This window comes from Ciona intestinalis, chromosome 5 (assembly GCF_000224145.3).
Source record: "Ciona intestinalis chromosome 5, KH, whole genome shotgun sequence".
Lineage (NCBI taxonomy): Eukaryota > Metazoa > Chordata > Ascidiacea > Phlebobranchia > Cionidae > Ciona > Ciona intestinalis.
The window spans coordinates 4,845,946-4,872,500 of NC_020170.2; the positions used below are offsets into that span (position 1 = coordinate 4,845,946).

The 26,555-nt window shown below is 39.9% G+C and overlaps 3 protein-coding genes across 4 annotated transcripts; all 3 read right to left on the bottom strand.

The window, feature by feature from the left end:
• Nucleotides 1–1,029: 1,029 nt before the first annotated feature.
• On the bottom strand, nt 1,030–24,887 carry LOC100178925. 2 transcript variants are annotated; one of them, XM_018811988.2, is made up of 8 exons: nt 24,877–24,887; nt 15,435–15,583; nt 15,081–15,137; nt 13,223–13,958; nt 12,996–13,150; nt 10,506–10,771; nt 2,207–2,480; nt 1,030–2,037 (listed from the first exon to the last, which is right to left on the bottom strand). In XM_018811988.2, the coding sequence occupies exons 2-8, from the start codon at nt 15,457–15,459 to the stop codon at nt 1,436–1,438; spliced, it is 2,115 nt and encodes a 704-aa protein (XP_018667533.1). In that variant the 5' UTR covers nt 15,460–15,583; nt 24,877–24,887; the 3' UTR covers nt 1,030–1,435. The 2 variants fall into 2 exon arrangements, with proteins under 2 accessions (XP_018667533.1, XP_018667534.1); XM_018811989.2 differs by lacking the exons at nt 15,081–15,137; nt 15,435–15,583; nt 24,877–24,887 and adding an exon at nt 14,595–15,055.
• Nucleotides 16,995–21,989, bottom strand: LOC101242287 (serine/threonine-protein kinase 3). The gene is made up of 5 exons (XM_004226038.4): nt 21,245–21,989; nt 20,802–20,948; nt 20,171–20,297; nt 19,065–19,248; nt 16,995–18,055 (listed from the first exon to the last, which is right to left on the bottom strand). Exons 1-5 carry the CDS (start codon nt 21,820–21,822, stop codon nt 17,616–17,618), a joined length of 1,476 nt encoding a protein of 491 aa, XP_004226086.1. The 5' UTR covers nt 21,823–21,989; the 3' UTR covers nt 16,995–17,615.
• On the bottom strand, nt 22,201–26,462 carry LOC100181281 (cilia- and flagella-associated protein 53). Its single transcript, XM_004226037.4, has 10 exons — nt 26,294–26,462; nt 25,811–25,930; nt 25,510–25,619; nt 25,125–25,298; nt 24,599–24,808; nt 24,108–24,278; nt 23,487–23,845; nt 23,167–23,269; nt 22,774–22,924; nt 22,201–22,512 (listed from the first exon to the last, which is right to left on the bottom strand). Exons 1-10 carry the CDS (start codon nt 26,360–26,362, stop codon nt 22,429–22,431), a joined length of 1,551 nt encoding a protein of 516 aa, XP_004226085.1. The 5' UTR covers nt 26,363–26,462; the 3' UTR covers nt 22,201–22,428.
• Between the last annotated feature and the right edge of the window lie 93 nt (nt 26,463–26,555).

Consider the following 26,555-nt stretch of genomic DNA (forward strand, 5'->3'; position numbering starts at 1 on the left):
CAACAAGCAAAGTACTTGCGGAGTGATCGCTACTCCCGCGGGAATTAACCGAGTTTATTTTAATCGGAGTAAGTAAGCCAGAGGGCGTACGCCACGAACTTAGACAGAGGGCATACACACATGAGTGTTAACCTTATAATGAAAATGCGACTTATTTTAACAAAAACAATACTGGGTAGCAATCGTTTTGTGTTTTATGGCATAATGACACCCATAAGTGTTTTCACCGTAAAGCACACGCTTCAATGCATGCGTTTGGACTAAGTTGCTTCCTCAATTCGTAGCTGACGTTCGAAAGTAGTTCGCCCTTCTTCACCGCGAAGGTGCCGAGAAATCCTGCTGCAGATGGAAGAGAAAGACTGTTATCAAATGTCGCAGCTGATAGTCACCGCGGGCTCTCGCGGGTCGTTGAGAAATAACTGCGGCGGGGAAAGTGGAAGATGTATCGATACAGCCGTTTCAGTGGTTGCTCTAGGCATCAGACTTTGCAACCAAATCCGGCCCAACGAGATATGGATGCTTATTGTACACAACTCGCGAGCTCCAAGTCATAATTACACTTACACTGTGTTACAAAATTTGTTATGAGTAACAACTGTGTCTCTAAAAAGTTACGGTTACTCGTGACCTTTCACAGCAATTTTGCAACGAAAAATACAAAAAGCGCCTACCGTTACATAGCACGTTCGCCACTTTAATTTCTTCCTTACCACGACTGAATACTGTACCTAATACCCCAATACACCACACAAGGCCCAAAGTCAGGAAACACCTGACCTTGCCGCTTCTGACAGCTATCATCACCAGAGTGGTCGGTCTATTGCACCTGTTTGGCCGCGATATAGGCCGGTGTAACAGGAAACTGTAAGCAATTGGCCGCGTCGTACGTTTTGTGACACTCGTGGGAAATGTGAAACAAAAATTAGGTCTTATCTTCATTGTCCAAATCGTTATTTGTGATACGTAGCTTGTTTTAACTAATGAGATATATTGCCATACTTTGGTAAATAAAAATTATGGAGGCGTTGATTTGTCTTTGGTTTATAGTATTGCGTTTATTAGAAAAGCGGTAATAGTAAAGACCACAATGTAAAAAATGCCCGTTAGACGGAAAGGTGTTTGCGAGGAGAGGCGCTGACACCAAACACAGTAACGAAAGCAAGAATGATAAACACTCCCTCGCTGAACTTTTCTGATGCCGTCTGCCGGTGAGTGTCAACGATGATAAATAAATATGCAAATAAATAGAAAAGAAAGCTTGCGCACGATTTTCGGTTCTTTTTTAAGGGTTGAGGGAACCGGTGGCTAAGCGGTCACGTGGTTCGCACCTTGGCTTTAATGACCACGTGGGGACGCTGCCGGGACCGTTGTTTTTTTCGAAGCAAAAGAACAATGACTGCACTAGAGAAAGAAAGCCGGAGACCCCACTCGGAAGCTACGTGAAGTAATCAGGAGGTTCCGAGTACTCGGGTGGCGAGCTCCCGTACGTACCCCCAGGAGGTCTCCGGCCGTCCCGAATACTATGATTTGGATCGAATGCCGGAAGAACAAAGGGCTCCGACCACGGACTCCCGTCCCATGTCCTTAAGGTAACAGCGCGAGTTGGGCAAGCGTTTAAACTTCGAGTCTTACGATCGCATCGGCACTCATCGCCAGGCTTCGGAACAAGAAATCGTTCCTCGGGCTTCGGCGCCTCCGTGGAAGAATGGAGGGGGCAACGTCGTTGCGAGGTCTTCTCTACTCGCATCTGCGCAATAACGATGTTATCACATCGTATATGTGTACGATTGGGAGGCGGCTTTATGCAATTCGATCGCGGTGTAAGCAGCTTTTCCGTTGCTGCTCCAGCAGGCCGACGGCTCGCATGGGACCGGACACTACCGGGCGATCCAGCCGCACTGCCAGGCTCTGCTAAGGTCCCAGTGGATGGGTAGCTGACGTTTGGGGGGTAGGTGTCGTGTCTGTACGGATTATTCGTAATCCGGTTGTACTTTAAAAAATTGTTCGGAGTGGAGTTGTGTTGAAGGGAGCTTGTGCCTGGAAGAAGGAAAATAATTAAATATGTGTTTCTGTTACTGTGAAAGAAACATATTGGGATTTAGATGTGTCATATTTACCACTGAGTATTGAATGCATCTGCTATTGTGTAAAATCACTTTAGGTTTATTTCCATTTTTTCTTTAAGTTTATTTCCATTTTTTCTCACCTCTATTGGGGTCTATAGATCGCCGACCCGGTGTGACGTAATGCTGTGACGTCACCCCAGTAGTGACGTGTCGATTAGGTTGGCCTCGACAGCATGTGCACCAAACACACCCTCCTGGACGACCTGCTTTATACATTGGTTCTTGTATTTTTGGAGGGCGAAGATTATTATTAATCCTCCGATCTGACGCGACAGACATCGTACTGGAATTGTCGTCTTCGTTGTAACAACAGCAGGTATAGCAGTTTAACTTTGAAAATGTAACACCAAACTTCTGCAAGTAAATTGCACTTGTTAAAACTTGGTAGGCTATTGGATTAAACTAAGGATCTTATGGTTTATAAATATATAACACTTACTGAAAATCATTTTTATGTTGATCAGTAATAACTAATAATATACGTAAAAGCGATGTATTTATATAGGAATTAGGTCACGTTTATTCCCCATGGAAAATAGTCAAAATACTGAAAGATACAACTCAGTGAATTGTTTTTATAATGATTAGTAATTGTCCAATATTATAGGCAAAATTGTTATAGAATTAGGTCATGTTTATTCCCTTCCAAAATACTAAGAACCAACAAGTTTAAATACCAAGGGCACTGGTCTAAGTAAGATAGTGATAACACAGCAACGCATTTGTCAATATTTTCGTGTATCTTAGCTCCTAAGCTGGGATGCGGTTAGGGAGTGCATACTGCGTTTCTGAGCATGGAACGCCCGGGGACATAGGCGGTTTCTCTTCCGTGTGCTATTACCAACTGCGGCTTGTAAAAGGGCCTTCGCAAAACAGCACGACTTGTGAATTGTATTGGTGTTTACGCATGAATAAGCTTGGAATTTAGAGCGCAAAGTTTAACAGTGTCATGATAGCTACATAATTTTAATTCGAGTTTACTGTTGACTCTTAATGTAGCCACGTTGCTAGACGTGTCCAGACAGCTGGCCTGGAAAATAATTAACTATTTGTATCGTCTACCAGTCTACCTGTACGGCTACACGACCCAATACTGTGACAAACATACCGCAACGTACGTCATAGTACGCGTCACAGATCTCTCTATTCCGTCACAAGCGCAAGTGAAGGCAGCAAAATAACATTTCAGGCGCCGATAGTCGATCTATAATGAGGGCGTTCGACTGAAAAAAGCTATATATTGTTGTTACAAGGCAAAACCAATGCCTGTTAACCATCTCACAACAAAACAACAAAGAGGGCATAGTCTCCAAACCACAATAAATTAATTTAAGCGTCAAGTTACACTTACTCATATAGCCAGACAGTAATATTCCAAACAGCATTAAGATGGAAAACGAAAGTGTGTATTAGCAAGTCAAGAATACAAAAGGCTCGTTTAAATGAGGTGAGAAAATCATCTATCTTCGCTATTTAACGTCAAATTAGTGGGGTTTAACAAATAACAAAACGCTGGCGGTTGGCAGGGGATTAATCCATTTAGTTTTGCTGCAATCTGCACACATGGTTAGCTGTCGACAGCTGGTTTTGGTGGAATGTAGTCAGCTCGCGAACCAAGCCGTTATATCGAACTTGGAAGTGCCAAGTGAGGGCAGTGAAGTGTTTAACCTCGTAAATCACTGGTTTTATAGTGGGGGCGTGTCCAATACAGACCGGGGTGTGACTTTACAAGAAACAAGCTGGCTCGGTGCTAAAACATGGCACCTTAAGAGAGCTAGAGCCCCCTTTGCCGATGGCATTCAAAGGGCTTGGCTGGTTCACACTTGCTGTACAAAAGCAAACAGTCGAAACACAGTCTCCATGTAAACAGTACAAGCGCGGGTAGAGCATATAGAGAGACCCTGCGCGAAATTTTAGGTCGGAAAAAACGCACTCGAATGGCAGAAACGAACGTAGACAAAGCACACATAGAGAATTGAGGCCACGCGAAGTATGACACAACATATAGACGTGTAGGAAATTAGGGTGTCCAATTTTCCGTCACCCGTATACTAGTGAAATAGCAACATATATTACCAAACAGCTGCAGTACAAACGTTATATTTACTTTGACAATTTCCTGGGAGCGACCGGTACATTTCAAGCTAATACTGCCTTGCCAAAAGCCCATTAAACCTATGGCGAAATTCCAATACCTTGGAATCGAATATCTATTTTATTCATATCACCACGCGTGCGTCTATCGATTTTTGTCGAACACCGTTGCCACGTTGCTGGTTCTCAAATGCAGTGCCGCATATAGGAAAACAGTGAAGTGACATACAAGGGCACCATGTCAGTTGTCTAATTCAAAACGGAAAAAACATGTCACTGGTATTCCGTTAAACGTATTTGCTTGATGATATGACACTGTGAAAGAAATGAAGAGATATCTTTAAACGTAGGTGTAAACAAACCTAATAAACGCTTTATACAAAAAGAAACAAAAAATCTGTTTTTCTGCAAATGTTTCTGAAAATGTAATACGACCGTTTCCGAAGAGCTAAGCATTACTAGTCCTAATTTGCATATCACCGGTACAGTCAGCATACGGGTTCCGAAAGAAGAAAGCACTCACTGGGTGAATGAATTCTTAAGCTAACCGTTGCGTGAGGGAACTAGTAGACCAGTTCTTAATAAACGTCTCATTACGTTTGCCCCGCCGGCATTTTCGAGCTTTTCCAAAATCCGGTATTCCATTCAAACAATTTCCTGTCTGACTTTTAAGCGCACAGCGATCATTTCACACCTAACCGCATGTGGATTCGATTTCCAGACCATATTTATTGCCAAATCCTGCCTCAAGCCTCTGTGCCTACCAGGGTCAATTAGTTTCAACATAATACCACGTTTATCGACTGCCGGAAATCCTGACTCGATGTCTTTGCCATGCCACATCAAACCAGTATAGGCGAGGTTCCCATTAAACTGTTTCAGCTACAATACATAGGCATTCAATACAAACATGTCGGCCAAAATGTAGGATACGATTTTTATCACAAATGTTTCGGTTAAAACACTAAAACCAACTTTAGTGACGTACTATGTGTGTCGTTAATTGTTAAAACACGATTATGAATAATATAGTAGGGTGGGGGAGATGGGACAGCTTTACGTTCTATTTTATCGTCCCATGTGATAGTAAACAAAAAACATTCAAAGAAAGAATGTACAAAAGTTGTCCCATCTTCCCCCACCCTACTATATGTTAAAAGTGTCTCATCTCACTCCACAGTACTTTATATAAAAATGTGGAAAAACGGCTCTCTTCAATTTGTTAACTATGTGACGCCAGCAGAACATATAGACAGCTTAGAAACTCAGTGAATTCTATTCATCGTCTAATTTACAATAAAAAACAGGCAGTGCAGAGATGCTTATATACTAATTTAAACGCTTCGGCATCACACTGTGTCTGCCTGCTTAGAACACAGACGAACGTAGACTTAATGTGAATTCTAGCCTATACCGCCATTGATAGTGCAGTAGGCTTACGTCTCAACGGAAACACACATCATACAGACTGCCAACTTGATTCAGACATACCGCGGGCATGAGGTACTGCTGTTTTACAGTGAACTTGTGGCCAGACTGCCTGGGTTCATTATTAACCTTTATCAAGGCTACGTCTTGTCACTGTTTAACTTGAGATTGCTTTGCTACATAAACTAAACCACAGACTCGAACTAAAGTACATTGCAGTACAAGTCTGACGCCAACTTCAACACGTGTTAACATCTATAAACATGGTGATTCTGGTCGGATATATGCAATCAGACGTTAACCCATTACACTAGTTTCTCCAGTCTACGTTATCGCTCCATCTTGTACAAGACAAATGTACAAATACTATCAAACCAGTACATTATAAACCCTGCCGTCGTTAAAACTGTTTTTCAAAATCGAGCTCATAGCGGGTTACTAAATCTGTCTGCCGTCTGTGATTATGTTTAAAGAGCTACCGACAATTTAGCGATAACTGGCACGCTCCTGCGTCACCCATAGAGTTAACACGACCTCGCTAATCGATTGTTGTTTCGCAAGAGCTCGGAATTCGAAACCTAGAGAGGCCAGACGCCCTGTGACCAACGACTGCGGCGGTGTGCTGCTCACCGGGAAGTTGTAGACTGGGATAATGAGACTTGGTACGTGACAGCGAAAAAGCTTGTGATGTATCCCGAACACGCGAGATACTCGACGACCGGACAGCGCTCACTTAGAATTAAACAGCGCTTGCTTCGTGAATTCCGTCACGAATTGGTGGCACACACCCGTCGGAGAAGTTTCAGTGTTTTGACTGCGTGTTTTTGCCGCTCTGGTCGCGGGGAATTTACAGTGTCACGGTCTCCCTGCTTTGTAAAAGCGAGCAAGAAAACAAAAGGGGAAAACGACACAAACACAATTAACGTGAAGTGAAATCCAATCATTCAGCGGCTAGACAAACTAGGCCAGACACATACACCATTGCTCCCGTTACCGCTTCTATTGTGTGGTAGTTTCAAACTATGGAAACCTGACAGAGTTGTCACGTAGGCTCGTGGAAAAATAACAAAGCCAGAGTGACGCTATTGGCTTGCGGCAGAGCAAGCTAACATAGACCCATACACACTGTCAACAGCAAAAACGCCATAAGCGACTAGTCGGCGATTTTATTCAACACATTCACTTACCCCATACGGTTCAAGCTTCAATCACAATTTTATTTACTCAACCGCTGACGGTGAGCAGACGAACGTCACGTAAGCAAAACCCGTTCAAAAGCGATCTTCAGCTACAAACTAAACGATGACGTGACTGCTAGGGTTTTGTAATCGAATACAATCGTCTAGACCACTCTGCACGCTTTCGGGACTCACTGTCACGAAGTGCGCCGACGTTTTCATAAGTCATTGGGGATACACAAATAATGCTCACGCCTGATGTCTGCCACCTAATTAATTACTGTTAAACAGTTACTAAAGTTGGCTGACTAACTAACTGGTGCGGAACAGTTTATTTACATTTCAGTATATACACGACTTTAAAGTAGATGTTGTGCATTACTGACTTTACCCTATACAAGCAGAATAAACACCCGAGTAAATTTGGCCTGTACGCCCTTTAAGCTTTTGCTTTAAATAGCACACGCATCAAACAAAGAGTCACGCACGGGCACACCCCTTGTGTATCTGCTTAGAATACTATAGAGTAGTTGACTTTGACATTGATGGATCACCAACACATTTCAGAACCCTCACTCTCAAGCTTGGTAATTCCCTTGCTGGCAAACGCTGTAAACATTCCTGGAACCTTTGGGATGACTAAAGAACAAACAAACCAAACTGCAATGTGCAGAAATGCGGAACAGGCAAGGCACCGAGCATGCAGTATTGCCATGCAGTGCTGCCACTGTGTTTACTATATCTACAGTAACATTAGTTTACGAAGCCAATAAAACACTTGAATTGTTAATATTTGATAGCCGTTTTGTGCGTATACTCTGCTTAGGTTATTGTTAAATGTGTTATTTATATACCATTGTCCGTATTATACTAGTTTGTTTTATGATTCGCACATCAAATATAATATTAAAGACCAACAACGTGAATATAAAAAAAAAAATATCACAACCACCAAAAACGTTTAATAAAAAAAAACGGAAAACAGGACAAACTGTGAAAGACAAAAGCTCGACTTGTGTATAAACACTATGAAACATGGGAACCACGAGACTTATTTTGAAAACCACCGATTCATGTAATTACTTTTGTAAACACAATCACAATATAGCGGAACAAAAACAGCAGTGGGATTTTTAAAAAAGTAAAACGAAAATACATATTAGGGTGGAAGGGGCACCTTTAGCACATAATATCCAAATATCCTGTGTTTTTAACAGCTAACAACGGTCTTTAGGGGTCGTTAGCTTATGGTTTTATAATTCTTCGAATGTTCTTTGTTTACTATAAAATAGGACGAGAAAATAGAATGAAAAGGTGCTCCATCTTCTCCCTACCCTACTTGTTAACTACAAAATTAAGTCTGATTCTGATAAGACTGTACAACACACAACCGACCACGAAATGTTCTAATCCTATCAGCTTTTCCTATACACAACGATTTTCGTATACACATTGGTGTTCGCGAAAGGGACTTCGGTCGCATTTAAAGGATTATTGAATTCCAAAGTTGAACGCCCGCTGACTCTAACAATCTCATAAGCCCGATAAGCAGACTAATCGCTGATCTACAAAGAGCATGCAAGTGCAACAGACTGCTATCTTTGTAGACCCTGAATTTTTAAAACCTTCACCAGACCGTTGCGGCTTCGTGACACGCAGTGCGCCATGAGAAAAGCCTGTCATTTCCTACCAAAGGGGACTCCCCTGTGTCAGGAGAGGTCACAATGATCGATCGAATTTTGTTTGTCTGCGGCAAACACGTTCAAGCTCACCAGCTGTACGATAATGGGCGCACGAACGACCCTTGCAATTCTAGTTCAGACAGAAGAGTATTGAGTCATGCTTCGTTAAGTGGCGGACGAGAAATGCTGTTTTTAAATCACTGTGGATTCAAAAGACGGTTATTAGCCACCGGTGCGACTTTCCGGCTGACGAAGAGCCAGGTACCGTGCTCACTTATGGGCCACCGTGGTTTTGCAATTACGTCTTTGAGGTACGCTTATTTCAGGGTCTTCCGGCACTCTATGGACGCATAATTACCATCAAGCACGTGACGGTATCGTCTGGAGAAGTTTGAAGCTCTATAGGACGTGATCAAAATAGCTCCCAAGCTAAAGGCTTAGTCTTGGCGGGACGGAGGCTAGCCGTTTATTTCGCAATTTTAAATTTGACTCTAATCGAGACGGATGTCAAAAACGTGACGCACACACGCGAGAAGCCGAGAATTTATATACTCGAGGAAGCGTAATGGGAAACGGATGGAAAGCGGGCTGAAGGAAGCGTCTGCCAGTTCCCTTTTGTGGTCGATAAGCTTTATTTTGACTCCGGGGGCAACGGCGTATCGTTTGCAGGCCATCCGTAACTTATCTATAGAACAAACATCGCGTATGTACAGTCTGGCATATTATAAGTTTCGCAATATCGGCTTTTATAGACGAATATTGCACATAATGATCCCGTACGTGACAGCCTGGCCCGCAGACATCGTCTACTTCATGACGATGAGCCACATGCTACGGCGGTTTCGAATGCGTCGGCACTTGTTTCCATTCAACTCCCTGCCATCCGTTCATCCACGAGGACAAAAGACGAAACCCGATAGAGCTATTCACGAGGCGTTCAAAGTTTTCCATGCAGCAGCCGGAGCTCGGTCTTGACTCCCAGACTGTGACGCGTGCACAAAAAGGTGTAACACTACGCCGCGCATCCTTAACTACAAAGCATAGGATACACCCGGCAAGGGTGGTCGTACGGACTTCTTTCGATTCAAACCGCTTGCAAGTACCCACCGCATAACGACCAAACCAGCCCCAAAACTTCAAGGAATTTTCGCTTGCGCAACTACAAACAAAACACTGCGAAGAATTGCGGAACTAGAAGTCAGACAGTTCTATACAGCTGTGTTCGTCGCAAAGTTTAACGGATTTAGAATCAATAACATCCTGTGTATAGAGAATGATATATCCGATTCAACAATGCTTTAAATTTAACAAAACAAATAACAACTCTTAGGACAGCAGGCTATATTTGCATATACGACCGAAAACAACAGAAACAAAGGGACTGGACCAACTTAAATTAGTTTAACATTGTGAAACGGCAACTACTTACAACGGTGTATTTTACAAATGCTGCTACAATCCCATCCGGTTGTTTATTAACCGTTCTCAAGGCGGAAGTTACCCGATTGTATACAAGAGTAGGGTAAGAGGGGACATTCATTTTATTTTATTGTCTAATTTGGCAGTAGTAACGTATTTACAGTATTATAAAACCGTAGTCCCGGGACTCTGCGTTCTTAATTGTTAAAAACGCGATCAGAAAATATAGATTTAGGTTTCATTATAACGTTATTCCATCTTACCCCAGGGGCCCAGAGTACTATATTACTATTTATAAAACAGCATCCTACTTTATTGACGGTACCCACTGTTGTTCATTACGTTTACAGAGCTTGCACAAGCAAATGTTTTGACCTTAACCGAATAATACATTTAACCTGGATGACCAGCACCACTGGTATTGTGAAATCGATTACAAAATTGTGAACACCAAAGTTTTAAAAGTGGAATTCACCGGCACGTAGGTTACGTGCAGGCAGCGAGTCAGTGTTACTTCTAGGCCGAGTAAGCACACTTGGATTTAATTATTAACAAAAGCAAAGTAAACAGCAACACACCTGGCTCTCGTTGTCGTCGATTCCTTGCTCTTGTTGCTGTTGGGTCCTGCGACTTCTCGTCCTCCTTCGTTTTACAACGCAAGCGACTGTAGCTATGAGAGCTAATAAAGAAAAACAGCCTATAATGACAATCAGCATATGCGAAGGCAGGAAGCGCATCCCCGCGTCCTTCTCTTCACGCCCAACAGTTATGGCTTTGTTTAACTCCGAATTCGAAACGGCCACAGCGACCGTGCCATTTAGACTTGCGTTTACCAGCGTGCTGCCTGGGGAAAAGAAGTTATATATGTTAACCTTTATGAGAACCATTTTCTGTGTAACAATTATTGCAATTGCAGCAATGGTTTGGTATATAACGTATGTTTATGTAGAGAGACGTGTTCGTTTTTTTAAGTTATGTTTCCAAACCCGTTGATCGTGCTCTTGACCTTGACTAACATTGCTCCGTTGCAATGTTCATTTAAACGCTAGTTATGCGGTATGTATTCGTATGACGCAATGTTACATACGCCGTGTTAAAAGTCATACTAACAGTGCAGCCACTGAGAAACAGGATGTATCTTTGCCGTTTGAACTGGCCTAGTGACAGTAGACTGCTGTCTGGTGGCAATCTGGCAATCTCGTATGGAGGTAAGGGAGCCTGCGTTGGGCGGCATGAGGTTTCAGTAGCACGAAGTCAAACTTCTTTAGCCGCGATGTAACTGCATACAAATCTACAAATCTAAATTGCTCAATTTAGCCATTTGAATACTGCTTGAAAACTTGGTGTTTTTTTCTAAACCGTCGCAATGTGTGACCACGCATTTTGTTAGCAAGATTCAAAATATAAAGTAGTGTGGGGGGAGATAGGACACCTTTTTATTTTATTTTCTTGTTACATTTGGTAGTAAAGAAAGAAAATTTAAAGAAATAAAAACCGTATCCTCACGACTCCTACAAACCGTTGTTAGTTGTTTAAAATACGGTCAGAATATTAAGATAATGTGCTAAAGGTGTCCCGTCTTCCCCCAACGAAATATATCTTGTTTTACATTCAGTTTTATATTCCTTCGTTTTAATATATCCCTTTTGCAGAACACAATTCCTATGCAATTTTTATCGGTTAGGTATTTCGTATCACATTACTTATTTTACATTTATTAAGTGAAACTCTATGTGGTATTTAGGATACACGTTATTGCACTGCGTAGCGAGTTCTGGATTGTGCAATATAGTTAGTGAACACACGAAGCCTCAGAGAATGCAAACTATTTCAAATTTATTTGTGGTAACGCAATTTAAGCTATACATATTGCGACATCGCTATACCACATTCCTTCGCATATGATGCACCAGTCAGAGAATAAACGTGTGATTCACAAACGATAGAAGTCTGGCGTAAAACACGACGACAGAGGGGGTTACAAAGCCAGACAGTAGAAGGTCAACCGAGGACATGTTGGGACAATGGTGAATTTCATTTCCTGTGAACATTTAATGTTGCAAAGGCTCAATTCAAAATTTGGCCCAAACTGACGTTTCCTTTGAACCGCATTACAATCTACAATCTCGCTGGTACCTGGTATTTGTACATTGAAATCTAATTTAAGCAAAATGCCAGAATCCCTCAATGGCTATGTGTTTACCGATGGATTGTTAAGGTACGGGAGTGTCGCAGACTGCGGTTTCTTAACTGGCGACGTATTCTGTTAGTTTTTTACGAGGTATAGTTGTTGTTGTTTTGACTGGTCGTCAGTGGGGGCTTTATGCGCTGCGTGAAAACACTAAAACACAAGGCGTATCTTCTTTTTAACAGGCCCAATTTTGCAAGTTTTCTTTGCCTAGACAGTCCCATTACGTGAGAAGCTGCGTTCATTGCGCAAGGAATTCTCACCGGGGAGATTATACGGTTCGTGTGTTCTACAACGGGAGAAAGGAAGCAGTGGCGACCTACTGGAACTGCTGATCCGATCATAATGCCAGACTCATTTTCTGCATGAAAAAAGCTTTCGCGATTTTGGTCGTTTGCAGCACCGACAACAGGCAAGAAAATCAATACAATGGTACCGGCAGTGAAGCTTATTGCTGCTGGAACAGTATACTACCTATGCAGTGCTACAAACAAGTATGGTAATTCTTTCAATCGGCAGCGTTTATGTTTCTAACTTCATCCTAAAGATTTGGCGAAAAGAAACACTTCTACCTACAAAGCGGGATTTTAAACCACCGACCGTTGGCCCTAAATGTAGGGTTAGATCTGTAGGTCTCCAAAACTCTCGGCCATAATCGCTGGATTTCGCGTAACGTGCAAATTTCGTGCTGCCGATTTAAGTCCCCAGACGCTATGTCTCATATGACTGGCTATTTTTAAAATGAGCAGGAATATAGAACAACGTTTGAAAATTGTACGGCTAGAATTCATATTAAATTAACAGGCTTCATATTATACGGACTATAGGCAGCTATAAAGAACTAAACATATTTACTGTAAGATATACAAAACACACCTACCGATGTTTAAGCTGCCGTTGTTTAACTTGGTAAAGGATATATGAAAGAGCAACTGCCTCAGACGGTGTAAAAGCTCTGGGTCGTTAAAGTCAGCGTTAATATCCACGGCGAGAATGCTTATTATGGGCTCTTTGACGTGGTCTGTTTCTGGCAACCTAGATAACGGAAACGTGACTGAGTGTTAAACGTGTGCTGGAAATAACGTCTTGTGGCGTAAATTCACTTACCGCGGGTCTTCGTTTAAACCAGAATCAAGTTCGTCCGCAATTTCGCGAAATAATGAAAATTTTGTTCCTGCTGTTGACAACGGCTCACTGTCGCAGAAATGTCGTAGTCTTGTCCATGATGAGTTGTCTGCGGTTATCCCACGTCGCTGCCGCAGCCGTCTTGGGAACTCATTTCGAAATTGCGGGTTCGGCGTTGGCGTGCTGGTGGGGTCTGTCTTTGGCGAATTTAAAATACTTTGCAGGTTCGGCAAAACTGCGGAGGTTCGTTTATTTGAGTAAGAGTTCCTCAGTTCGAACTGCGGACGTCGTTTCGTATTATTTTTCCGGGTCCGCCTTTTCGAGTTGGCGGTTCTAGTTCTTTCATCCGTATGGCGTGCTTCCCGGTTTAGCGGGGATGCATCCATGCTAGCTTGGGAGTTGTAAACGTTCTTGGCCCAAATGTCGACTCTTGGGTGGGTGCATGTTTCTCTTTCAGCAGGCCCAACGGACGACGTGTTAAAAGGCGCTTTTACATTGACGGTCACAGACGCCCTGTACCCCATGGGGGCGATAATACAAAGGCGCAATGTCCTTGTCGAGTTCTCGTCAACGGGAATTCCCCGGAAATACACGGCGTCCTTGAGCTGCAGTTTAGACCAAGGTGTCGTCTTAGCATTCTGGGTGAGTTCTTTGAAGTTGGTTGCTTCGCCGGGACAACACGACCACACAGAAGGCTGTTTTACATATGTGTCGCAAACTGAAATACACAACGGCTATTATATAGTAGGATGGGGGAAGATGGGACGCCTTTTCATTCTATTTTGTTATCCCATTTGATAGTAAACCAAGAACATTCAAAGAATTCTAGAACTAAACAAGAAACATTCGAAGAATTATAAAACCGTTTCCTCACGACTTCTATAGACCGTTGGTAACCGTTGGCAATAAGTTTAAAACCCGATCAGGATATTTGTAAAACACTTTTAGCACATAATATCCAAACATCCTGATCGTGTTTTAGGTAATTAACAGCGGTCTATGAGAGTCTTAAGGATACGGTTTTATAATTCTTTAAATGTTTCTTGTTTTCTTCCAAAAGGGCCCCTAATATAAAAATAGTACACACTATTAAGATTTGTCTAGATTAAGCGACAAAACGTATAAACCTGCTACCAAGCCGCGTAACATTATAGCTACGTAAATGTTTTTAAACAATAAACTACAGTAAACATGTTAGTATAACTATAAGGTATTATTATGTATAACGAACCGAAATACTCATTTGCGCTATTGGGATATATATATATATGCGCCTAATGAAAACGAGAAAAACCTTTAATTAAGTAAAAAATATCTTTTATGTATATTAAATGCAGTTGGCAAAATAACTTACGCAATATATGTAACCAGCGTCAGTGCCAGAGGGTATAGGAAGCGACCGTTTACAGCTCGCGCCGTTGCATAGTTTCGCATATATAACGTCGCAGACGATTGTTGTTACAAGCGAGGGCGAGCACTACTGCCTCTCACAAGCGACCAGTGGCGGGGTCTAGACCAGAGAGACGTGACTGCCTCCCGCGCCGAATACACAGCGTTAAAAGAGAAGAGAACGAAGCGAAAAGCGGAATGTGCGAATGCTGATCGCGAATTGATAAGGAGAGAGGGCCGGGCAAAGCGCACAAGTGCTCGACGCTGAGCAAAGCCTGCCCGGCCGAGACAACGACTGCGTTGTACCAAGACGAATTCATGAACAACACCTTACAGCCATACTTCCTCGCTGGGTTATATATACTTTGTATCGGTAGTAAAACCCGCCCTACATCGAATTTCGGAGAATATTTCGCAACTTAGAGTTAAAAGGGTAAAGTTAACGACTTACCGACGTCTTTTGTGTTTCCTATCACAGCAAATACGTGGTGGAGAAACGTGAAGGTTACTGCAGTATAAGGAGAAAGTTAGATACCTCAGTAAAATCGCATAAAATAAAATCTGCCTGGAACACCCCTAAAAGCCACAGTGCATAGCGAAGAGGGTAAACTTTCGATTACCAAATTAAATATTAATTACCCTCGCGTGCTTTGGTGCATTATCTGGGCAGTTTTTTAAATTGAAACGGTACTGTTATAGAAATGCCTTACTAAACGCTATGACCTTTAACATACAGAATACAAAACCAGTTCAGGCTGTAATGCTTATTGTGTTGTACAAACAGACTACGTTACACTATACTCACTAAATATATCAGCAGGGAATCGCATACTGCACCATAGCAGCAATCCCTCACAAAACTTTGCATTGGAACGTCTGTTTGTTTGTAATACAAAGATGCGGCATCTGGCCTCCCAACTACTCCATTTAATACATTGTCACTTAAACATCAACCTACAGTGCACGAAACAAATTATGAAACTCGATATTGTAGAACGTCTAACTGTGCAGTAAAGCGGACACTTTCTTTATAACCTAACCCTAGCTGAGCTAGCTCTACCATAAGTTGCAAGAACGCGAGGGACTGGCAATCCAATAGTATTCAGCTCTTCACTTGAACTACACGTTTGTTTACTTAGTTCATTTCGACGGCCATTGATTTGCCTGCAGCCGCGCAAGCGTAGACTACCTTGCTCTAGTCCAACCGGCTGAACGAAGCCTGCTACAATTAAAGATATCACTAAAAACGTCCCAAGTACACGATTCAAAGCCAACGCCGCTCGCTTTTGGAGCAGACTAGGTTGGTACATGTGCCGACGAGCTTGTGTTTCTTTATTTTGTGCGGGCAGAGAGAGAAGTCAGACAGAGTGAGTTACAGAAACAAAAGAGCTCATAGCGCTAGCAGCGAAGTGTGCCGAGTGTTTCTTTATCATGTGGTTAACCTTGTGGGCACTTGTTCATGGTTGGTTGCCCGTTAGGCGGAGATAAATGTTCTTCGCTGTTAAAGGTAGATAAGTACCATTAGCAGCAGTATGCTATACGTAACACCACTATGGCTAATACAAGTTAACCAACGATGTTGCTAAGTTTTCGCCTTTACCAGCCGTTAAACAACCACGATTCAAGTTTTCCAAGAGATTGATCATGTTTCAACGCTGACGTCCTGTCTTTGATTGCGCACACACGCACGCACAGCCCGTGCGTTGAGCCCGTACAGCACGTGCGGCACGCTGTTAGTGTATATGGTTTGCCACTTAGTCTCGTAACCCAAAGAGTTCTCACAAAAGCCTAAAATAATTTCTTTGATGATATGGGTGTCGCGCAGTACGTTGTTTAGTCCTCAAGTTGAGAAGTTACCTTTTGACATCGACGGCAATAGATTAGGTGCTCAGACAGGATTACTAGGTGGTTTTGTTCCCCACTTGTTCTTTTAGTCACGTGTGACGTCCCCGAAAAGCACTTGTAACTGAACATATGGTGTAAATACGAGTTTCTGTACGAACTTTATCTTTTTTAGCAATCAGTGTATGCTAAAGATAGGGACATACGTGAATCGTGTTGTGCAACAGAACGACCTAGTTCATTGAGAGAAATAAAATTTACTAATATGTGGTAAAGCTAAACCCCCCGTACTAACCAAGATAAATATTGTTTAAAAACGTTAATATATATATCCTAGTTTCAGTTAATACCAAAGACTTACTGTAAGTAAATTAATGCATTTCACTAATATACAACCTTCAATCATCCCCCAGCGAAATACTAAACAAAGACCCAAAGAAAAAGTACCCCACAAATTACATTAAAATGTCCGGTCTACATTTTTTTAACACAACGCATTCATTATGACATATGGTGATTTTAAGCCTTCTACATATGTATTTAAATTACAAACCTGCATCTTGTGTCTGTCCAACCACTGATCAGTTAGGTTGTTTGTTTTAAAAAAAATTAAAGTTGTTTTTAAGAATTTTCAAATCAAAGAATGTATGAATATGTTTGGAGTTGTAGTAGCTAGCTTTTCAGCAATGGTTCTGGTCTTCTCAAGCAAGATGATGGCAATGCGCAAATGCAATATGAAATTTATCTATTACCACAGTTCGAGTAAAAACTGACAACCAAGTATTGCTTTACCGCCTAGCTTAATACCGGTCATTATGTCAAAGCCAGCATAAAATACTGTGTTACCGAACAGATAGTTTAGGTTCATATAGAGAAATAATTGGTAAAGCAACTCATTCTAGCCGTTGAATCAATTTAAGCGCAAAATTGCCACAGATTTAAAAATGATTCACAGAATACGCGCACTGGTGTAACTTCACAATGTGATTAAAATAGAAGTAAAAGTATACAGGAGCTTCTATGATTAAGGTTGGTTAACCATCAAATTTGACAAGAATTTGCTCTTATCACATCGCAGTATGCTTTGAACTCTTGAGTATAAGTAGAACAACGATTTCGGCAATATGCAATCACAGCGCTATATTTAAAAATTTTGCTGCCTCTTTTTCTTTGCATCGATCGCATCCAAAATAGGCTGTCGCTTTTCGAAATATCGCTTCCGTAGGTCCTCAATCTCTTTCTCCATCAAGGGATCGAGAGCACCGAGTCGTATTTGCAGTTCGCTCACTGAGAGATTCTTCAAGAAACTGAAGTTCATTTCCGTGATGTTCTTACTAAACTTCCACGCCTCTTCTGCAGGGAGACCTTTTTTGGCACCACCAGGAGGAGCCCCAGAGCTCCCGCTTTCACTACTGCTGGAGCCGACGTTATCGAAATAGTTCATAAAAGCAGGGCGTTCCACGTCGTTATTTTTAACCACAGTATCGGCACCCCTCCATTGCATTGTACCAGTGTCTTCTTCCTCATCATCATTTATCACCATCGTCCCAAGTCCCATGTCTGTGTCATGCTGGATCATGGTACCTGTAGTTTCATTCGGTTATTCTTTAGTTTACTTATAGTGTGAATAAACGAAAAAATGTAACTTATCTATAATCTAGGTTTACTGTAAATAAATGTATGAATATAACTATTTATGACGTAATAGTTTAAATAAATGAAAAAATGTAACTGTTTCATCATCTAGTTATATAATTGAATGAAATTTATTTTGTCTCTTTGGTCAAGATAACGAAGAACAAGAGAATTAACAAAAGCAAAAACACGGGTAGTAATGGTAAAACAACAGTTGTTAAAACCAATAAAAAGAAAGATATAATGTTTTGGATAAAAGGCGTGACCGTTACACCCTATATAGTGTTAATAAATGGATGTTGCTCATTTAGCATTAAGTTATAGTTTAAAATTTAAATGAATGTAACTTGTACATTTAATATAGGTGTATAAAACATAACACCAAAGGGTTATCAAATATTTAACTTTGTGGGTGAGTATCTTTTTATTTATATCATGTATAGTTGACAATTTAAACATGCCATAAGGTGCAGGAGTTGTTCCGTTTTTGCAATTGCATTTATAAGTGCCTTGCCAAGACATATACATCCAAAAATGGTGGCAGCTTTAGTAACCACTGGGCTAGTCACGCTCGTTAACCACTGTGCCATAAAGCCCATGATGCATAGTTTATTAGTTTTACTAATAAACCCTAAATATAAACACCAACAGCCAGTGGCGCAGCCAGGGGGGGTCGTGCCCCCTCCCCCCTTTTAACCCCCCCAAAATATTTTTTTTTTAAATTAAAATTTATTTTTTTTGAAAAACTTTTTGATTAAATCCCCCCTCCCCCTTATTTCTTTTTTGGCTGCACCACTGTCCACACCGGTTTTCACTAAACTAGTGGCTATTAATCTGTTTGTGGTTCTATCATGTATACCCTTGAGCAAGATACTTAACTAGGTAAAAGGGCAAGTTATAAAAGCAATTCTCCTGTTTCATTCTAAAATCCTAAATTGTCTTAATATGTTCCTCCCACCTGAGATAGATGAAGCTAGAGAGTTCACTTTCACAGTCCCTGCACCATCTGTATGATCCACAGACACTTTAACCATCGTCCCCACATCCACGTCATCATCTCCATCTTCCTCATCGTCTTCCTCGGAATCCGATCCATTCTTCAATTTCCTTCGTTTGATCTCCATGGCTTCCTGGACCATTTCCTAAAAAAAAGTTAAAAATTATAGTCTACAATATATTTATATCTATATATATACATAAAAATGTTTTTTTTGTCTGTTACTACTGCTAGCAAGTATAATGTAAAATAGTCTCTTTTCAGCCTAATATTTAAAACTGTATTTTATGTTGTTGTTGTTGTTGTTTTTGTTGTTGTTGTTGTTGGTAATAGCTGCATACATGGGCACCAAACCCGGGGTGGTAGGGCAGGCAGGCCTGGGATTTTTGTGTTGCCCCAATCAGTAAACAATGGAACTTAATAGTTTTTATTTACCCGATGGGAATGCACGTCTAACCATCCCTGCCACCCATGCATTTTTAAAATGACTGCTTAGGTATTTAAAGATAGCAAAAAACTTCAAATAAGTTAACAAGAGATCTTAAATATCACCAAGAATTTGCAAACCACTATGTTATGACTTCTTACTTAGGTAAGATAACATCTAAGCCATTAGCTTAGCATATAAGACACCACACCTTCTATTAGCCACATATTTGCATGCAGCCTGAGATATACAATCACTAATCAATATCTTTAAGTAAGCTGACACTAATCTAAAAATAAAGGTTCATACCCTATCTATTATATATGAGATATGATATTTGTCTATTTTACAATGTATGTTATTGTACAGAACAAAGAAACAATATATAGTACTGTGTAGAAAGTTAGAAACCAAAAATGTGATGTAATAAAAAAGCTACAACATAGACATATGGTACTACAGTTTGTAGCTTTATATGTAACCAGACATTTGAATGTTTTAGCTTTATCCATAATTTATTTATCCCATAGCCTATTTAATCAGACCCCACAATCACTGAAGTAATTTGATTCAGATCTGTTAGTCAGTAAGTTTAACCACCTAACACAAATATAAGAAGATTAATAAAATCTATACCAACCCTGAGGTTGCTGTGAGGTTTCGCATTCTTGATAAAATCTTGTTGCAACAGAGTAGTCGCAGTTGCTCGCTGGGCTGGACTTTTTACCAAACACTGACTGACAAAGTTGATAAAGGTTTCAGACCACCTGTAAGGATTCAGTGTTTGTGTTAATTATTTAGTTGGGTAAATGAATGTAACTTATTTAATTTCGCATGGTGGAAAAAGTAATCATTAAAGTTTGTATAGAAGAGGTATTTTCTTTCATACTTTTGTCTCCACTTATGAGTTACCTACCACATAAGTAAAGTTATGGGTAATTATTTTATTTTTTTAATCTTTTGGTTGACAATTTACACAACCTTTAAGGGAAGTGTCTTGTGTCAGCATCAAGCCTTGAACTCAGTATCTCTAACTGACAGACATGCCGACTACTGAACCATGCCAATGAACCGATTTTAGGGCCACATTTTAAGAACAGCTAACACAAACAGTTAGTTTAAAATTTAATTAAACCCCAATTTTAAACCAAACAAAATGATAAGCTTGTAACACTTACAAAACTTAACTTTACTTATTTTACTTTGCCTTTTATATTAAACCTAAATTCTAAAGAAGACCAAACATTAAAAAATACTTATACAAACTTTACTTTTCAGGGTCACGAAATGTGGGCGGGGGTTTCTGTGGGATCATGAATATTGCTCGCATGGGGTGAATATCGGAGTAAGGTGGTTTTCCTTCGGCCATTTCAATAGCTGTGATGCCCAATGACCAGATGTCAGCCACACAGTCGTATCTAAAATTACAAGAACATGGGTTAAAATTAGGCCAGTGAAATTTAAAACTACCATTTGTATTTGATTTTTAAAATGTACTACAAGCATCTAGAAAAGATTTTTGTGTTCCAATTACAATTAGAGTAGTATTCAGGAGGTGAAAGTGTTCTGGCCCCCTTTTTTGTGAAAAATAAGGCAAGAAGTAACCATGCTTGCTGCAGATCTGGTTTTCACGGGCAAAGAAAAATATGTTCAACCCCCTGTTTGAAATTTCTGAATAAGCCCCCGACTACAACTCAAATGAAACATAACTCACCCAATTTCCTGAATAACTTCTGGAGCCATCCAGAATGGCGTACCGATGACTGTGTTTCGTTTTGCCATTGTATCAGTGAGTTGACCAGCCACCCCAAAGTCCGCTAGCTTGCTGTTACCATTGGTGTTCAAAAGAATATTCCCAGCTTTTACATCTCTGTGTATTTTTCTCATGAAGTGCAAATACTCAAGGCCCTTTAGTGTATCATTTAAAATGGTGGCAACTTCATCTTCTGTGAGTGTTTTCCTCCGCAAGCGAATAATGTCCGACACTGAGCCCGCCCCACAGTATTCCATAACGATCCAGAGGTCCGTGTTCTTGAAGTAACTGCCGTAGTACTTTACCACGTAAGGAGAATCGCACTGTTGCATGATCGCAATTTCTTTTATGATCTCCTGCAGGTCGGACTCGACAGGGACCTGTTTAATGGCAACGACCTGACCTGCCTCTTTGTATATAGCTTTAAAAACGCAGCCATAAGCTCCTTCACCTAACTTCTCAAGAAGATCAAAAACTTCATCGGGCTGCTTCGTCAAGCTCTCTTCGCTGAGCTTTTTAAGCGGTTTATTATCGTCCATAGCGCAGGCACACTGCCGGCAGATTTAATACCAGCAAATATCTCACCGTTTCGACTTTATATTTCCAATTTAAAACCGAACATGTATCAAAAACCTCTGCTTTTGATAGAGCAACTTAAATTACGTTTTTTCGTTTTCCTGTTCCGATTTCGGAATCGCGACTTCTGTGTGATAGAAATAGTATTAACAAAAGGGGACAAAAAAATATCTTTGTTGCTATATTTATTCAACTTTATTGTAAAACATAATATCACAAGTACCCATATATACTGACAATTAAACGGTAACTGCTCTTTGAAAAACTTAAACAAAATAACTTAATGAACCTCCCATACCTGACACTCGTAATCCATATACAAAATAAACAGAACAATGACATAATCTCAAACAAAATATTTGTATTATATACATTGCCTATCACAAGTTGGTAAGGTTGCATGCAAAATATTTGTACAAGCAAATTGAAAACATGTGGAAACCAAAGGCCAATAAGCTAAGCCACATAAAATGTAAAGTGCAAGCATTTAAGACCCAAATCATAAAACACCAGATAAAGTTTATTTAAGGCAACTGGGAAAATTAAACATAGATGTAACTAAGATATAACTAGACCATCTTCTGGCCAGTTACTTCAAACTGGGGTCGACGCATGGGGTGAGTTTTTCTCTCAGACGTGGCAGATGATAGAACCTGCAACATCAAATGAATAAGTTTAAATTTTAACCACATACGACAATCTTCAGATTACATTCACTGACAATAAAAACTCTTACTAATACTACTGGCAGTTGAATAAAAAAGTTAATGAATCGGGATATTAAACCAGCACAAGCTGTGTCAAACGTAACACCTGTGTTATAACGACTGTTATCATTTTTTCACCATACGAGATTAAATAAGTAGTATTTATTTCATTAATATATTATGTTTATTCTACAACAAAAACATTACATTTTTGAGTCGTTGCTGATATTTTGCTTCAGTTTGTAGGCCTTCATTGTATTCCCGAAGTTCCTCCATTTTTCTTTCATCTTTCTTGCTCTTTTGATGATCAATTTGAGCAAGCAAGTCACTCTCATAGTTCTTGTTGATCATCTTTGTTCTTTTTAAAATAAAGTCATAGTACATAATTATGCATGTAAGAAAATTACACTTTTTACTTGAAAAGGTACAAAAAGAAGAAAATTAACTTATGAAGGTACATAAATAAGAAAATTAACTTATGAAGGTACATAAATAGGAAAATTACTCTTGTACCTTGAAAAAATACAGCCTAAACTTAAGAAAGTTCTTAAAAACAAAATCGTTTTCATATGTAGCATGTATTTCAGTTAATATACAAACCTTTGCACTCTCTCATCTTCAAGTTTATTATGTTCTTCCACAGCTGCCATTATTTCTTCACAATCACGTTTCAACACTTCTTTCTCATAAGCAAGCTTTTGCACTAAACATAAAAAAAAAACAAAAAAAACATGTCAGATGTAAATCTATTAGGCACTTGGGGCATGAACATTTAGAGATAACATAGTAGGGTTATTCACATTACACAAAACACACTGAAAACAACATTATAGCTGCACTATTAAACACTGGTAGGCTGTTTTGAGGTTCACTGTAGGACCTAACCTACATAGAACAGAATCCATAAACACTACCCTTACATTTCTCCTGCAGTTGTTTCCTCCTGGTTTCCATGACATCCCTCATCAACCGATTCCTCGCTTCCTTCTCCAACTTCCATTGATGGATCCTCTTGCTCCACATCGCAGCAACATCCACATCAATAAGACGATCCAGCTCCTTCTCCCTCCTCGTCTCTTCTTCCAACTGCTGTTGGAGGAACTCCCGATACTTCTGCTCCTCCTCCCTCCTCCTGTGCTTACGCTCAACCATCTCATGAGCCTCATTTCTAGACTCCTCCAGAAGTTGCTCCAAGATCTTCATATCAAGGGCAAGTTCTTCTTGCTGTTCTTTTGCTTCTCTTTGAAGTTTCAGTTTCATCGATTTTTCCAAAGAACTCCTGTGAAGTAAAAATTTATTCATTACTTGCTTTCATTCTATTCTACATAAGTGAGGTCATGTAGTGGCAACTGTTAAACCTTGGCTTAATGCCACAGTTGGTCCACCACCCATGCTATAACCGATTACTGACCAACGGTTAGCTATTTTCGTCAGGTGTCCGATAAATATACACTTGTCAGCATTGGTATAACCAAGTGTTAAACTTATTTAGTTACAATCCAAGCTGTATTTAATTCGATGCAAAAATAGACAACACCTACTTATGCTGTTTTTGAAGAAGTCGTTTTTGCTGTGAGGCTCTCTCCTCTTCCAGTGATCGCAACTCACGCTCCTCAATGAGCAGTTTAGCTTCCTCAGCAATCAACCTCTTTTCCTCCAGTTTTTTAGCTTGCAAGGAAGCTTTCTGGGTTCTCAGTGTATCAACCATAGCTCTGAACAAAATCAATTTTGTAAAAATAATAACTAGATAGCAACAGCAAAATTTTTTTATAATTTTATGAAAGTTGAGCGTAAAATAAGAGCACAAACTGCACTTTGGGTTTGAGAGCCTCACTTTTTGACTGACGCTCTTTTCCACACATTTTACCTTTATATACATGCTGTTGACTCCTTTTCTTTGTGGTTAAAACAATATAATCTATTGTTTTTTAAGAGATAAATAAAACAATATGTTATCCTGAAATTGGCTAACCCTCTGTTCCCCATAATAAAAAACAAACATGAAGACTAAACCACAAACTTTATCCCAAACCTGTTCCGTTCAATCTGCTGCTGCGCCTCTTGCTCCTCTCTTGCTGCTTTAGCGAGCCGATCCTTCTCCCACAGTTGAGCGTACATTGCTTCCTCCTCTTGCTTCCTCCTCTCAAGATCAGCTTTTGCGGCAAGCTGCTGCATCCGATCCACACACACCTCATCTTGATGACGGCGAGAGAGAACTCCACGAAGTTCCTCACATTGTTCCCTGCAGAAAGATTAAATTTCAAATCTTAAAAATCTACCCAATCTCCTTTAATCATTTTTTAATCAAACTTTATTCAAATTTTAATCAAAATTTTACTGATTAAATTTTCTTAAGTTGTTTGAAAAATTAAAGCTATATATAGGGCTGTGAGCTACATATATACTTTTGGGGGTAAAGAGCAAACTCTGCCCTAAACCTCAAGTCCCATAGCATGTGGCACTGTAGAACCTCGCTCGAATAGAATGGAATACAATACACACATATTTTAAATCCGACATTCCTTTAACCAATAGTATTAACACATTAAGTAATATACCTCCATTGCTGATCCAGTTTCTCTTCAACAAATGCTTGTCTCTCAGTTTCTCGCTTAGCTTTTAAAAGTTTAGCACGCTCGCACATCTTGTTTTGGCGTTCCTCTAAAGTTTCATGTTTTGCTTCCATTTCTCTCACATATTCCTCGTCTTCTGCTGACAAAAGCTCACGGAGTCTGGAGATGTGAAACAGTTACGAACTGATATAATAAATTGCACTAGTGAAGCCTTCAAATTAAAACATGATATATGAAAAAAACATTTGGGTGTGTTTAAATAATTTCAAATATTTCATGAGCTTTAAAAGTTAGGAAATAGGAACCACTGATTTGAACGCAGTTTCCATCTTTCTAAACAATGCAGCCAAAGCAATTATTAAATAAATACTTTTGTCGTCGCTCATCTAGCTCCAATTTTCGTTGTTCCATCAAATCTTTTACTCTTCGTTGGACTGTGTTCTTTTGAATCGAACGATCAGTTATTCTTTCCCAGTCATTCTGTGATTAGGAAAACAAACTAAAAGTTTGCTATGGTGTGTATGAAATGCAACATCAGTGTAGTGTATGGATATATATATTATCATTAATTTAGATGGTTGCCTAATAAATTACTTTTTTTTAACTATTTATTGTACTGAATCAATAGTTGTCTTGTTAAAAAAAGTTTATACTTTAAAAAAGGAGACTACCTTAAGATCAAACATCTTGTTATACTTGGTGATGAGGATCGCTTCTTCTCGAAGATCTTCTTGTCTCCGACGCTCCAGGAGCAAATGCTCAGGGAGCTTGGATGATGGCATTTTTGCTCTCTATAAAGAGAACGTATTAAATAACGAAAAAACATATAAGATAATGTAATAAATTGTGGTATTTAAAATTTACTGAGTCAAATATATGGTTCTTAACCTTTTTAACTCGAAACTTGTTTTAAAGGCCGTTTTTTTTGCGCTAATTTATTAAGGTTTGTTGGACATTTCTTTAATCAGGTCCATATACGACTAACCAAAATTAAAACTCACAATAGAGACTTGGCAGTGGCCGTGTTGAAGTGGACGGTGTTTATATGAGTTAGTAGTTAGCGCAAGGAGTTAGCAGATATCCTAGTAGAAGGATTCTTTACCAGCACCATTGCTTTATATTTTCCCTAAGCTACCAATAAAAATAGAACTTACAATAGAGACAGAGTGAGGGGTGGGGCCGGTGTGCTCCCGCGTTCGACGAGTTCTTTGTGTTGCCAACATCTTGCTATGGCTATGAACCCTCACACAAACACAAGCAATTAATTTGAACTAAGCTTACACTATTTTTATCAAATGAACATTTAAAACTGTTTTACTTCCTGTATTTCAATTTTATGTCAGAATATATTTCTTAAGTTGGCAACAAAACAGTATCCTAAATTCATTTCTTAACCTTGGAATTTAGTACAGAGTT

What these genes read in the sequence shown, in the direction of transcription:
- LOC100181281 (XM_004226037.4), bottom strand. Translation starts at nt 26,362, where the DNA reads ATGTTGGCAACACAAAGAACTCGTCGAACGCGGGAGCACACCGGCCCC. An exon ending in CTTCTTCAAAAACAGCATAA is followed by an intron (nt 23,846 to 24,107) that starts GTAGGTGTTGTC and finishes TTTACTTCACAG; the next exon opens with GAGTTCTTTGGAAAAATCGA. An exon ending in GAAACAACTGCAGGAGAAAT is followed by an intron (nt 23,270 to 23,486) that starts GTAAGGGTAGTG and finishes TTTTATGTTTAG; the next exon opens with TGCAAAAGCTTGCTTATGAG.
- LOC100178925 (XM_018811988.2), bottom strand. Translation starts at nt 15,459, where the DNA reads ATGCGATTCCCTGCTGATATATTTA. An exon ending in AGGAAACACAAAAGACGTCG is followed by an intron (nt 13,959 to 15,080) that starts GTAAGTCGTTAA and finishes TGTGTATTTCAG; the next exon opens with TTTGCGACACATATGTAAAA. An exon ending in GGTTTAAACGAAGACCCGCG is followed by an intron (nt 13,151 to 13,222) that starts GTAAGTGAATTT and finishes TCCGTTATCTAG; the next exon opens with GTTGCCAGAAACAGACCACG.
- LOC101242287 (XM_004226038.4), bottom strand. Translation starts at nt 21,822, where the DNA reads ATGGACGATAATAAACCGCTTAAAAAGCTCAGCGAAGAGAGCTTGACG. An exon ending in GAAGTTATTCAGGAAATTGG is followed by an intron (nt 20,949 to 21,244) that starts GTGAGTTATGTT and finishes TTGTAATTTTAG; the next exon opens with ATACGACTGTGTGGCTGACA. An exon ending in TCTAGCTTCATCTATCTCAG is followed by an intron (nt 18,056 to 19,064) that starts GTGGGAGGAACA and finishes ATGAAACTACAG; the next exon opens with GTACCATGATCCAGCATGAC.